The 13,211-nt window shown below is 46.0% G+C and overlaps 1 protein-coding gene across 4 annotated transcripts in view; it reads right to left on the reverse strand.

The window, feature by feature from the left end:
- The window catches only part of TTLL9 (tubulin tyrosine ligase like 9), a 72,269-nt gene that overhangs the window by 4,259 nt on the left and 54,799 nt on the right, over window positions 1-13,211 (reverse strand). For 2 of the 4 annotated variants that reach the window (XM_077111842.1, XM_077111827.1), the window contains exons 11-15: window positions 10,653-10,711; window positions 9,596-9,792; window positions 7,138-7,251; window positions 4,851-4,975; window positions 592-1,073 (exon numbers count right to left, since the gene is read on the reverse strand). In XM_077111842.1, coding sequence (XP_076967957.1) covers window positions 997-1,073; window positions 4,851-4,975; window positions 7,138-7,251; window positions 9,596-9,792; window positions 10,653-10,711 — 572 coding nt within the window. In that variant the 3' untranslated portion in view covers window positions 592-996. Of the gene's footprint in view, window positions 1-591; window positions 1,074-4,850; window positions 4,976-7,137; window positions 7,252-9,595; window positions 9,793-10,652; window positions 10,712-13,211 lie in introns of those variants that run through there. The other 2 variants (XM_077111834.1, XM_077111852.1) reach the window with 2 other exon arrangements.

A 13,211-nucleotide genomic window follows, 5' to 3' on the forward strand; every position in this document is an offset into this window, starting at 1 on the left:
AGACAGTCAGCCTGCCATTTGCAGCTGGAAGAACTGCCCTGAACACAGTAGTCAAGGGAGCTGCCTGGGGTCCCATGGTAGGTCCCTCACGGAGCAGTTAACAATCCACCAGCCCACTCTTGTTGCAACCCTTCTGGGGTTTATGAATACAGGAAGTGGAAAATGCAGAAATTTTCACTCATATCCAGTTCCTCAGATCATCTCCTTGCCTACCAGTCCAAGGTAGTCCAGCTACTTACTCAAAAGAAAGGCCTAGGGAATCCCTTGATTTGTTTAAATCACCGAGCTGACTTAGATAAAAACACCTTTGTTGGGACCCACCCTAGGCAGCTCCTTTCCTGATCCTTAACTTGTCCATCTGAGAAAAGAGGATGGTGATTTTCAATTCATGGTCAGGGGAGCCCCTGGAGTCCTCTGACATGCAAGGTCATGGTACCATAAGCAGAGGTGGGTGTTTTAGGGCTCAGCCTTTCCCCTCCGACTCCCAGTAAATACAATTTAATAACTGCTTGCTTTGCAAACACAGCTTAATGACAAATTCCCAAGCTCCAAAACTTGTTCCTGAAGGACCTTTTCAGCATTGACCTGAGAAACATCCAAGGGTCAAGAGTCAGGGGGACTGGGTTGCAGCCAACAGCATTCCCTGAGCCAGGCCCAGTGTGCAGTGACTCGCCAAGTAAGGCCTGTACTCGTTTATTAGACATGATCTCTCTGGAGTAGCAGAACTTGCTGCACTTTTCCCCTTTGGGCCAGTCTGTCAAGGTTAAAATCCATCCAGCCCCAGGGATTGGCCATCTTCTGGTGCAAAGATGCCCGGGGTGGGGGAAGAGAGGGCCCAAGCCAGGAGACCAGCAGTGGCTGCTGAGCCAGCAAAACTGCTGCCAGGCTGGAGGGAGGGAGGCAGATGCTACCAGGTTCCCTGTGTAGGAAATTGGGAGCTGGGGAGAGAACTGGTGTATCACCTCCCAGGGTCTCTTTCTTTCAGGTGGCTGAGGATTAGCTGGAAGCTTTCTTCTGGGCTTGAAGGGAGCGGAACAGCTGCCTCAGCTGTTTTTTCCGATCATTGATGCAACCTGGAAGAGAGGAGGTGTGCATGCTGGGAGTGCCTGTCCTTGATGAAGGGGGTGTGGAAGAGCTGCTGAGCCTGTGCTCCTGCTGCCTGGTGAAAGGAGGGGACAGCAGGGCTTGTGCAACCACGGATGGCTTCTAGTTTGCATCCTGGCTCCACTCCAGAACTGCCATAGCTCTCAAACAGGCTGTGTACCTCTTTTTGAGCATTAGTTTTCTCATCTGTAAAATATAGGATAATGATACCTACCCTATGGAGTAACAATAGATAACACTAATTCACTGCTTACCTCAAGGCAGGGACTGCTGAATGTGGATTAATTCCTCGAGTCCCTACATGCTTGGAGAGGTTAAGTAATTTGCCCCAAATCACACAATAAGTTGAAGTGGGATTTGAACTAGGCTTAGTTCCAGAGCTTAAGAACTTAACCACTATCCCAAACTGCTTTTCCTTGTGGTTTTTCAATGAAAATATATTTCATGCCACCACGGTGCCTGGTACATAATAAGCATTCAGTGTATGTTAGCTTTCTTTCCTTACCCAACCCTGTGTGCCAGGCATGATCTGCTAAACAACAAATCAAATATAGATCTTCTCCTCAAGTGGCCCATAGTCCCCTGGAAGTGTGTCCCAGGCGGTCCGTGCCAAGAGGCTGACATGAGTTGCTGAGATGCCTCCTCTCCCACCCTGACCAAGCATGGTGTTACCTGCTTCCTGTTTGCTCTCTAAGCTGATCTTGAGGCAACTCCGTGGGTCATTCCACCTTGTGCCAGGCACACTTGATGGCACTCACAAATACTGCCTGAATGAAGCAATCCCTGTGCCCGCAAGTATTGACCTAGAGATATTTGCCTTCTTCCTCAGCTCCCCCATACTTCATAGCTGCCTCTCTTAAACCTCATTCACCAACCATCAAGACTTCACTGAGCTGAGAGCCCACTCTATGCACTTCCAGGGTTTTCCAAAATAAGTTTCAAGGACTACTAGCTTTTAACTGTAATTGGCTCATTGATTACTCCCAAAGCTCTTGGAGTTCTACACTTGTCTCTGAGTATCTCCTCTTCTTTCCCTGGATATCCTCAGGCACCTCAAACTCAACACATCCTAACTCATTTCATCAGTACTCTTCCTATCCCAACCAGCTCCTTCTGTATTCACCATCCTCCTCCCAGACACTCAACTGGAAACTTAAAAATTATTCTAGAGAATTTGAAGGCAGGAGTTCTCCACATAGGCTACATATTAGAGTCATCTGGTAACTTAAAAAAATACCGATGCCCAGACCAACCACATCATTATCCCTGACAGCATCCATATTTTCTAAAGCTCTCCAGATGATTCCACTGTGCAGCCAATGTTGAGAACACCTATTCATTTTTGCTATTTAGACAGCATCCAGGAACCAGCAACATTGATGCCTGTGGTGGACTGTTGGCAAAGATGGCTACAACAATCCCTCTCCTTCCCATATGCATGCCTCTTTGCAAGGGGACTTTGCTGCTCCTTCCATAAAGAGGTGGAGGTTATTTCCTCACACTGAATCTGGGCTGGATGAGCAACTTCCTTTGATTAATGGAATGTGATGGAATGACAATGCGTGACTTCTGAGCCTAGGCCTCAAGAGGCTTTACAACTTCTGTTCTTGCCCTCTTGGAGCCCCGAGACTACTAGATGGAGAAGCCAGGGCTGGATCACTGGAGGACGAGAAGCCACATGGAAAGATGGGCTCAGCTAACAGCCAGCACCAACCAGCACATGTGTGAATGAGCCCTTCCTAAGCTGTCAAGCCTCAGTTAATGTGCTAGGAGCCTGCGGCCCTGAGTGATCCCAAGCAAGACCTGAAGAATCATGAGCAAATAAAATTATTTCAAGCTACCAGTTTTGGGGAAGGTTTATTACACAGCAATAGTTAACTAGTAGGTCATCACACAGGAACTTGTTAGAAATGTCAGAAATGAGGAGTCTCAGGCCCCAACCCAGACCTGCATTTTAACAAGATTCCCAGGTGACTGCATGCCTGTCCAGCTTGAAAAGCACTGTATAGTCAACCTCATCAAAGCAATGTGGCAGAAACCAGGGATCTGTTGTTGAAAGGCCATTCACAAACCCCCTCTCCTTAGCATCTCTGAAGGCCAATGAGAGGTCAGCAGAGGTCTCTGGAAGGGTTTCCCTTTTGGAATAGGGTCAAAACCTCGAAGAAAAGGCTTTAGCCCTTGGACCTTCTTGTTTCTTCCTGTCTGGGACAAGAACTCTGTCTGGAGGTGGAGGGCCATCTTATAGCCATGAGCACCAAGCATGGGCAGCAAGGTGATGCTAAGTGCGGCAGAGACTTCCTGAGGCCCAGGACAAGTCACTCCCTCTCTAATTATTTGTTGACTTTTCAGTTAATTGTAGCCAAACCTAATCATAAATCATAACAAACCCTAAAAAAAGACTTAAAGCTAATTTGCACTTAAGGCATCACAAACAAAATTTAAAAAGCAAATAAGGAAAATGTTTTGCAATAAGTTTGACAGAGAGGTAATATCCGTAATGGAGTACTATCCAAACCTTTGTAACTTTAACAAGCCATAGAAAAATGGATAAAGAGTTTAGATGGCTTACAAGAGAAGAAACATGCATTTAAAAAACTGAAACCTCACCAGTAATCAAATGAACACACATAAAAGAACGAGTTAGTGCTTTGTAAACCTACCAAGTTGGCAAAGTTTTTTTTTTAATAAAAATTCAAAGCAAAGTGGTGTAATCTTCCTGGAGAGCAATTTAACTGTAATAACTGCCATCCCTTTGACCCAGTAATCCTACTTCTAGGAGTCTGTCCCCAGTGTACGTTCATCCTGGCATTATTCATAAGAGTAAATCATTGAACTCTGCCAAATGTCCATGAAAAGAAATTGGGTTAGTAAGTTTTGGCATATATACAAGCATATATATAAAATACTTCAGCTTATGATAATTTTGTTTTTAACTCTGGGAAGGGGCAGGAGAGCCTAGTGGTTAAGTGTTCAGGTTTTGGAGTCAGACCCAAGTTCAAGTCCTGGCTTATCACTCACAACTGGGAGGTTTGGCAAATTACGTAACATGTGGATATCATTTTCTCATCTACAAACGACAATAAAGCTTCCTAAAAATGAAATGTAAAATATATACTCCAGGCCTGGCCAAAAAGTGCTTCTAAAATGGAAACTCTTATTAATGTTGAATGATATGGGAAAGCGTTACAGGGAAAAATGGAACTCAAAACTCCAGCCAGGCACCAATTTTGTAAAAGAAAAAGTACGAATATATGCATTTTTAAAAAAAAAAAACTGGAGAGAAATACAACAAATTGTTAAAGACAATTATGTCTGGATGGTTTTTTAATTTCCTTCTTTAGTTTTCAAATAATAAGTGTGAATTATTTGTATAATTGGGGAAAATTGTCACTTTTTATAACCATTTCAAGTGAAACCCTGAAGTCCTTAATTTCTCTTTTAACATATTATGTGTTTTTGTTTGTTTTCCACCCAAGCCTTTTGAAATCCACTTCACTTCCAGCTGACCGATTAATAATATCTCTTACTAAGTGCCATCACTGTTACAGGTGTATATTGCGACAGAAACTATTTAGTCTCCATTTCACAGATGAGGAAACTGAGGCGCAGAGAGGTTGCCCACAGTCACCCATGTGGTAAGCAGCAGATTGATTCACGTAGCCTAGCCGCAGGGCCGGGCTGCCCCCTGGACTAGCTAGCACCTCCCATAACGTCCCCTCACCCACTCCCCACCCAGTCCCACATACCGAGGTGGGTGTTGGTCACAAAGTTCCCCATGCCTGACAGGTCAGGGGTCCCCTCCTCTCTGCTCACGGGGCCGTCATTCCACATGAGGTCAAAACCCCCAACTCGCTTCTCTCTTCCCGTGAGCCTAGATGGGCAGGAGACACAAAGGATCAATGAAAGTACACCTGGAGGAGCCCAGAACTCAAGCCAGGTCCTTGGCCCTTTCCCCCCACACACACCTGTGCACACCCTCTCGGGATTCCCTCTTTTGTCCATTCACTGGACGTGTCCTTGGTGCCCATGCAAGTCTCACTGGGGCCATCCATTTCTGTCCCCAAGGCTCCCATATAGCAAGCACCTATTTGTGATTTCTGGTTTAAAGCCTGCTCTCCTCCCAGACCTTGTATGCCACAAAGGCAGGGACTGGGCCTGCCGTGTTCTTTACTGCATCCCCAGTGACTGGCACAGTGTCCAGCACACAGTAGGGGCTCAGGGGCTGGTTGAATGAATCAGTGACAGCAGGTGTAGTGATCACGTGAGGTTTCTGCCTGCTCAGCATCCTTTTCACCTTTCAGCCTATGGGTACCTCTGTTTTTCCTTTGAGAACCAGTCCTTCCTCCCTCACCCTCAGCCCATGTGACTCAGGTGGGGGGTGATCAATCAGAGTCCCTATGATTGGTTCAGGGATGGGCAGGTGACCAATCCACAAATGGGAATCAGCCCTATACTTTTGCTGGGATAATTGGGGAAAAGCTAATACAGAGGAAAGAAATGAAAGACAAGAGAGGGAGCACAGATAAACCAACCACCACTGATTCACCACCTGGATTCAGCTACTCCTGGCTAGGACTATCAATTTTTCATTATAATGATAAATAACCCGTCACTGTGAGCATTTACTGTGAGTGAGGCCCTTTACTAAGAAATAATCTTGCTAAATTAGCCTAATAACCCTGGGAACTAGACATGGTGGTTCCTATTTTAGATGAGGAAACTGAGGCTCAAGAGGTGAAATGACCAGTCTAGGGTCCCACAGTCAGGTAATTTCCAGGAAATCCTGCTGGGCTGAGTATGGGAAAGCTTCAGAAGGCCTCACTCTGCCCTGAACAGGCTGAGTCCTTGGGCCAAGACCTGACTCTGTGTGGACATCTCTTTTTCCAGTTGTAAAATGGTGGGGCAGCCACTTTGCAGGTGAAATCATTGCCCTCCCCGCTACGTGTGACATGACATCCAGGGGTGAAAGTCTCCCTGGCGACATGGAAGATGACTCCCAGGGATGAATCTAGACCTGGCAACTGTGGGATCAACAATCCCATTCTGACCAAAAGGGGAAAAGAAGTATAACTAATAAAGTGTCAGTGGCAGAGAGAGTTCAAATAGAGTCGAGAGGCTACTCTGGAGGTTGCTCTTATGTAAGCTTCTGTTAGAAGTTGTTATCTATCATAACCTGCCAACCCCCAACCAGGACCATTCCAGCTAATTCTAAAGAACACTAGGGCAATATGTAAGATTCTACAAGGGTTCTATGCACCAGAGTAACTTTCCAGAAACCTACATCCTTCAGATGGGTCCCTGGTCCAGATAAATCCTGAAACCTAAAGGGCCCAGGCTCTCCAGAATATCAGACAGCTCCATCTCCCTACCCCTTATTAGTGACAGAGCCTTCCAATATGTAAAAGTTAGAATTGCCATAGTCCAAACACCCCTAAAGAGAAGGATAGAAAGATCAAAGGTGATGGTGGAGTTATAGAGTGAAGATAGGATTTAAATAATGAATATGAATGCTGAGTCATTAAATAGATATCTCTTTTAGTCTCCCGTATCTTAGAGCAGGTAGAAGTAAAAACCTAACACTGTGGAATTATAACCTGTGTCAAACTCTGAAATATGTTCTACAACTAATTGTGGTGCTGTGCTTTGAAATTCATCACTTTTTTGTATGTATGTTATTTTTCACCAAAAAAAAGGGAAAAAAGTCTACTGTGATGATAAAAACGACTTAAGCTTTCTAGCCTCTTATATTTTGGAGCAGCTAGAAGGAAAAACCTGAGAGGATCGTATGGTAACCCATGACAAACTCTGGGATCTGTCCTGTAACTACTGGTTGAAGAGTGCTTTGAAAACTATTGCTTTTTTATTTCTTTGCTTTGTATATATGTTATACTATGCAATAGAAATTTTTTTAAAAAAATGGTGGGGCAGGCGGATCCTGAGTAACCCGAGGGCTACTCCAGCCCCAGGGTGCTGGGTGGTCCCCGAGAGCGCGGACGGCAGCCCAGGGGCCTGCGCGCAGCTGCCCTCCCGCACCTGGCCTCCATGTCCACCACGTGCAGCGTGTCTTCCAGGAGGCAGGTCTTGAGCTCATAGTCCTCCTGGCTGCTGGCCGTGAGCGACGGGGACGCATTCACCTCCAGGAGCCACCTGGCAGGAAGGGCAGTGGAGAGCCTGAGGGTTACCTGGGCCTCTGGGGTTCCCCTGAGAGGGACCTCACCCGCAGTTCAGCCAGGGCTTTCCCCTCCACTTTTCCATTTTGGGGAAAACTTTCAGCAGCTAGGACTTTCTGAAGACGATTGTCACAAGCTTTAAATTCCCATGGGGACCTTTAAATGAGGGAAGCTGGCAGAGTGGAAGAATGATTATGGTGTTCTCAGGCTCTGATATTGTTTTCTCCCTCTTCTGATAGAAATGTGAGTACAGGAAAAACTTCCCTTTCCTCTTAATTCTACCACAAGAACAACAGTGACAGTGCACCTGTAAATGGTCACAGACTCACCGTGTCTGGGGTTGGGGAGACAGCAGGGAGGGGTGGGAACTGTGGCAGCATGGAAAGATGCGTTCCATGTTTGAAGGGGTGCCCCGGCCTTTTGGGAGGAGGAATTAAGAACTGTGAGATTCTGAGAGACTCCAAACAGAGTCGAGAGGTTATCCTGGAGGTTATTCTTATGCATTAAGTAGATATCACCTTGTTATCCAAGATGTAATGGAGAGGCTGGAGAGAACTGCCTGAAAATGTAGAGCTGTGTTCCAGTAGCCATGTTTCTTGATGATGATTGTATAATGATATAGCTTTCACAATGTGACTGTGTGATTGTGAAAACCTTGTGTCTGATGCTCCTTTTATCTACCTTGTCAACAGACGAATAGAACATATGGAATAAAAAGAAATAATAGGGGGAACAAATGTTAAAACAGATTTAGTTTGAAATGCTAGTGATCAATGAAAGGGATCAGTAAGGGGTATGGCCTGTAAAATTTTTTTTTTCTGTTTGTTATATTTTTCTGTTGTCTTTTTATTTCTTTTTCTGAATTGATGCCAATGTTCTGGGAAATGATCATGATGATGAATATGCAACTGTGTGATGATATTGTGAACTGCTGAGTGTATGTGTTGGGAATGTTTGTTTCTTGTAATTTTTTTTAATTAAAAAAAATTAAAAAATAATAAATAATAGAGGGAACAAATGTTAAAATAAATTTAGTTTGAAATGCTAGTGATAAATGAAAGAGAGGGGTAAGGGGTATGGTATGTATAGTCTTTTTTTCCTGTTATCATTTTATTTCTTTTTCTGTTGTCTTTATATTTCTTTTTCTAAATCGATGCATATACAACTATGTGATGATATTAAGAATTACTGATTATATATGTAGAATGGAATGATATGTTAATGTTTTTGTTTGTTGTTAATCTTTTTTAATTAATAAATTAAAAAATTTTTAAAAAAAGAACTGTGAGATTGATGTTTCCAGAAAAGCCAGAGATCCAGATTTTTGTGTAACCATCTCCCAATTTTTAGAAATTGTCAACAAATTCAAATTAAAAAAACAAACCAACAAAAACATTCTGAGGGCCAAACTCAGTGTGTCTGCAGGGCAAAAGCAGCCCCAGGGCCTCTAACTTGCAACCTCTGGTTTTGTGCAACCCCTAATTTTAGACGGAAACCTGGGGCACAGAGCGGGTCAGGGAAGAACAGGGTCCCCAAGTGACCTTTCCACTCTGTGTTGCCGCCTCCCTAGCCTGTCCCCTGCCCCGGCCCACCGTAATGCCCTGCAGCCACACCTTGCTGTGGGGGGCAAAGCAGAGGAACCCGCTGGTGCCGGAACCCATCCCTTTAGCCAGGGCCTGAGTTCAGTCTTGCTCCAGGGCTCCCACATTTGGCTCGGAAAGCCCCTCAACCCCCCTGCAGTGAGCCTAGGCAGGGGGTTGGGTCCTGGGACTGCAGTGCTGCGGGAGCAGCTCAGCCCCGGACCCTGGGCCTGGCTCCGCCCCTGGCTTGCAGCACATGCTCAAGGTCCCTGAACAAGCCCATGGGGCTTCGCGTCCTGGGTGTCATGGGAGGGCCCCTGGCAGCTCAGGCCTGTTCGACCCATCAGCTTAACCTCCTCCACGAGCACTGTGGGAGTCCACCCAGTTCTCGGCAGGGACAGACACGTGGCAATGTCCCCTTACAGGGCGCTCTGCATCCTCAAAGCACCGGGGCTCTCAGAGGGAAGGTTTCTCGCCTGGTACTGGGGCAGGGTCCCCTCACTCAGCAGATGCTTCGGAAGGGCCTGTTAGCCAGGGCTCAGTGCCTTACAGACCGGACCTTAGTCCTTCCCTAAGACAACCCTGTCAGCCCAGGTGCAATGACCACCCCCTCCCTCACAGGTGGGCAGGCGGAGCGCCCATGGTTACGCATGTAGGGAGCGGCAGAGCTGGGATTCAGACCTGGGAAGACGGGTGCAAAGCCTGCAAGCAGGAGCCCCCCGCCCCCCAACTCCCACTCACGGCTTGAGATCCTGGTCAATGAGGATGTCGTAGCCATAGAGCTCGAAGCAGTGCTTGTCGCTGATGATCACCTTCTGCACGCTCTGCAGGCTCTTGACAAAGACGTTGTCCATGTCGCTGAAGAGCGCCTCCACCGCCTCGGGCCCGTGCTTGGAGGCCAGGTACTGCCGGAAGCGCTGGAGCATCCACTTACAGCCCTGGGGGGCAGGGAACAGGGGACCTCAGCTAACGGGAAGAGGGGGCCTCCACTAACGGGAAGAGGGAACCTCAGCTAACGGGAAGAGGGAACCTCAGCTAACGGGAGCCGGGCCAGCAGGACCCTCCAACCACTGCCGTCAGCACGGCCCTTGGCCTGGGCCTGTGGGTCACAGCCCTGAGTCCTGCAATTAGGATGCCAGGTGTGCCCATCACGTGGGCCAGAGACTCTGCAGGGCCAGAGGCAGTCTGCCCACCCAAAGCCTAGGCCGCTCCCTCCTAGGCCACGGCCAAGGTGCCCAGGGCCCCAGAAGTGCCGGCCCAGATGGCCTGTGTGGACTTCCTCCCCGGGCCTGTCCATGCATGTACTCCAAGGCCCGAGGAGTGGCCAGTGGACCTCTGTGAGTGTGTACCTGAGGCCCCTCCCTGGGTAGGACGGAGTCAGGGGCGGGAAAAGCAGGGAAAGGAGGAGGCAGGCTGGGAGCTGGGGGCCAGCTGTCCCCAAGCCCACCCCATGCTGACCCTTAACGCCCAAAAGTCTGAGGATTTGGAATTTGATCCTTGCATTGCAGGTTATTCTCTAAGTATATTTGTCAAGGCCGGAAGATGGAATATATGTTGTTGAGCAGCGTGTTTGCTTGATTTGTAGCTTTTGAACATTAAGATATGGTAGGTGGGTCTCTATTTGGACTCTGGACCCTACAAATGTAAAAAGGTGAGCCTGACCTCACTGGTGAAGCAGGAGACCAAGACAGTCCTGTCTGGGCTTTCTGCCACCCACCCTCCCCTCCACCCCCCACCTACACCCTGGCCCAGTCTGAGAAGGCTGGACCCGTGGGCAGCAGGAGCCCGACTTTCTCACCTTCTCCGGGTGGTAGTCTGGAGACGTCTTTTGTACAGCGACGTTGGTGAGATGGACATCTGGTAGAGGCTGGTCAAGGGCCAGTGTGGACAGGAAGGGCCACCCTGCTCCACATAGCCCAGGGACTGACCTAAGATCCTTGCCTGGGAACTGATGGGGGAAACCTACAAAATAGCCTGGAGGTCACAGGTGTGGGCTTTGGTGTCAGGGGGCCTGGATTCAAATCCTTCCTGCATTTTTAATAGCGTGGGACCTTGAAAAGTCACGACCTCTCTGAATCTGGCCCCCCACTTTTAAATGGGGGTACACAGTAGTATATTTACCTCCCAAGATTATCTGAAAGATCAGGCAAACACTGCATAGAAAGTACCTCTCACAGTCCCTGTTATAGCTGATATCACACGATGACTTTTCAACTTGGAAGGTGAGAACACCTTCTCACACACGCAGAGGGACCGGATAGAAAACAGCCACCTTAGGACACACTGAGCTCCCTCCCTGTCACTATAGGGGCTGTGGCTGAGTGGCCACATTGTAGGAACATTGCAGATGCGCTTCCAGCATTGGGGTGGGGTCAAGTCGTAACCCTGCCAGCCAGCATTTTGTCATCATCTCCATCCCTATAGCGCCACCGATATCATCAGCAGTACTTCACAGCACACAGAGCACATTCGCGTGAGTCACCTCGTTTGTTCCTCAAACTATCCCCGTCTCAGAGATGGAACTTTTGATGCTCAGAGAAATGAAGTGACAGGCAGTCAGAATATCCTTCCCTCAACATCCTCCCTGCAGCTAAGGAGATGGATCCCTTGACCTATTTGGGACATTTCACAGATGGAGAAGACAGGGCTCTAGGTCACGGGTCTACTCCAATTCCCCTAAAACGTAATTCTCCAGTTTGCGGCATATCGGACAGGGTACAGTGGCTTCAGCCTCCCTGGGGAAACTTGATAGGCTCTCCCTCATCTTTTTTCTGGAATGTTTGCTTTCAAGCTTTTCAAATACTTTTTTTTTCATATCTGAGATCTTTTCTACCTTAATTTCAAAACAATAACCATATTCAAACCCACTAAGCAGGAAAAGATCCTTCCCATTTATGTGCAATTGATTTTTGACAAACATGACAAGGCAATTCAATGGGGGAAAGTATAGTCTTCGACAAACAGTGCTTGGACAACTAGCTATCCATGTGCAAGAGATTGAAACTGAATTCCTACTTAATGTGGTATACAAAAATGAACTCAAAGTGAATCAAAGACCTAAATGTGTGAGATCTAAAACTATAAAACTCTTAGAAGAAACATAGGAGTAAATCCTCATGACCTTGGATTTGGTAATGGTTGCTTAGATATGATACAAAAAGACAAGCAACAAAGGAAAAAATAGGTAAATTGGAGTTTGGACTCCAACAAAATTAAAAACTTCTAAGCTGCAGAGTACATTGTGAAGAAAGTGAAAAGACAATTCACAGAATAGAAAATTTTGCAAATCATATATACTAGAAGAGATTAGTATCCAAAATATATAAGGAATCCTTACAACTCAACAATAAAAAGGTGAATAACTCAATTTTTAAGAATGGACAAAGGACTTGAATAGACATTTCTCCAGTGAGAATATATGAATGGCCAATAAGCTCAAGAAAAGATGCTCAACATCATTAACCATTAGGGAAATGCAAATCAAAACCAAATGAGATGTCACTTTATACCCACTAAGATGGCTATTAAAAAAAAAAACAGATAAAAAACAAATGTTCTCAGCCCATGCACCCACCCACCCCCCAAAAAAGAAAGAAAAAACACAAGTGTTGGTGAGGATGTGGAGAAACAGAAACCCTCATACAATGCTGGTGAGGATGTAAAATGGTGCAGCCATTTGGAAAACAGTTTGGAAGTTCCTCAAAAGGTTAAGCATAGAGTTACCATATGACCCAGCAATTCTACTCCTATGTTTCTACCCAAGAAAAATGAAAATACACGTCCACACAAAAACTATGTTAAGTTAAAGAAGACAGGCACAAAAGACCATTTGCTGTACAATTCCATTATATGAAATGTCCAGAATAGGCAAGCCTAAAGAGCTGGGGGGGAAGGTTGGGGGACATGGGGAGTGACTCCTAATGGGTGTGAAGTTTCTCTTTTTGGGTGATGGCTCGGTTCTCACCTTGACTGTGGAGATGGTTGCACAACCCTGTGATACTAAAAACCACTGAATTGTACACTTGGGTAAATTTTTTCTGGTATGTGAATTATATCTTTTTAATTTATTATTATTTTTTAAATATAGCAACAAACAAATGCAAACATTCTTAACTTATGATCATTCCGTTCTACATATGTAATCAGTAATTCACAATATCATCACATAGTTGTATATTTATCATCATGATCATTTCTTAGAACATTTGCATCAATTCAGAAAAAGAAATAAAAAGACAACAGAAAAAAATTCATATGTACCATACCCCTTACCCCTCCCTTTCACTGATCACTAGCATTGCAATCTAAATTTATTTTAATATTTGTTCCCCCTATTATTTATTTTTATTCCGTATGT

Source organism: Tamandua tetradactyla, chromosome 1 (genome assembly GCF_023851605.1).
Source record: "Tamandua tetradactyla isolate mTamTet1 chromosome 1, mTamTet1.pri, whole genome shotgun sequence".
NCBI classification, from domain to species: Eukaryota; Metazoa; Chordata; class Mammalia; order Pilosa; family Myrmecophagidae; genus Tamandua; species Tamandua tetradactyla.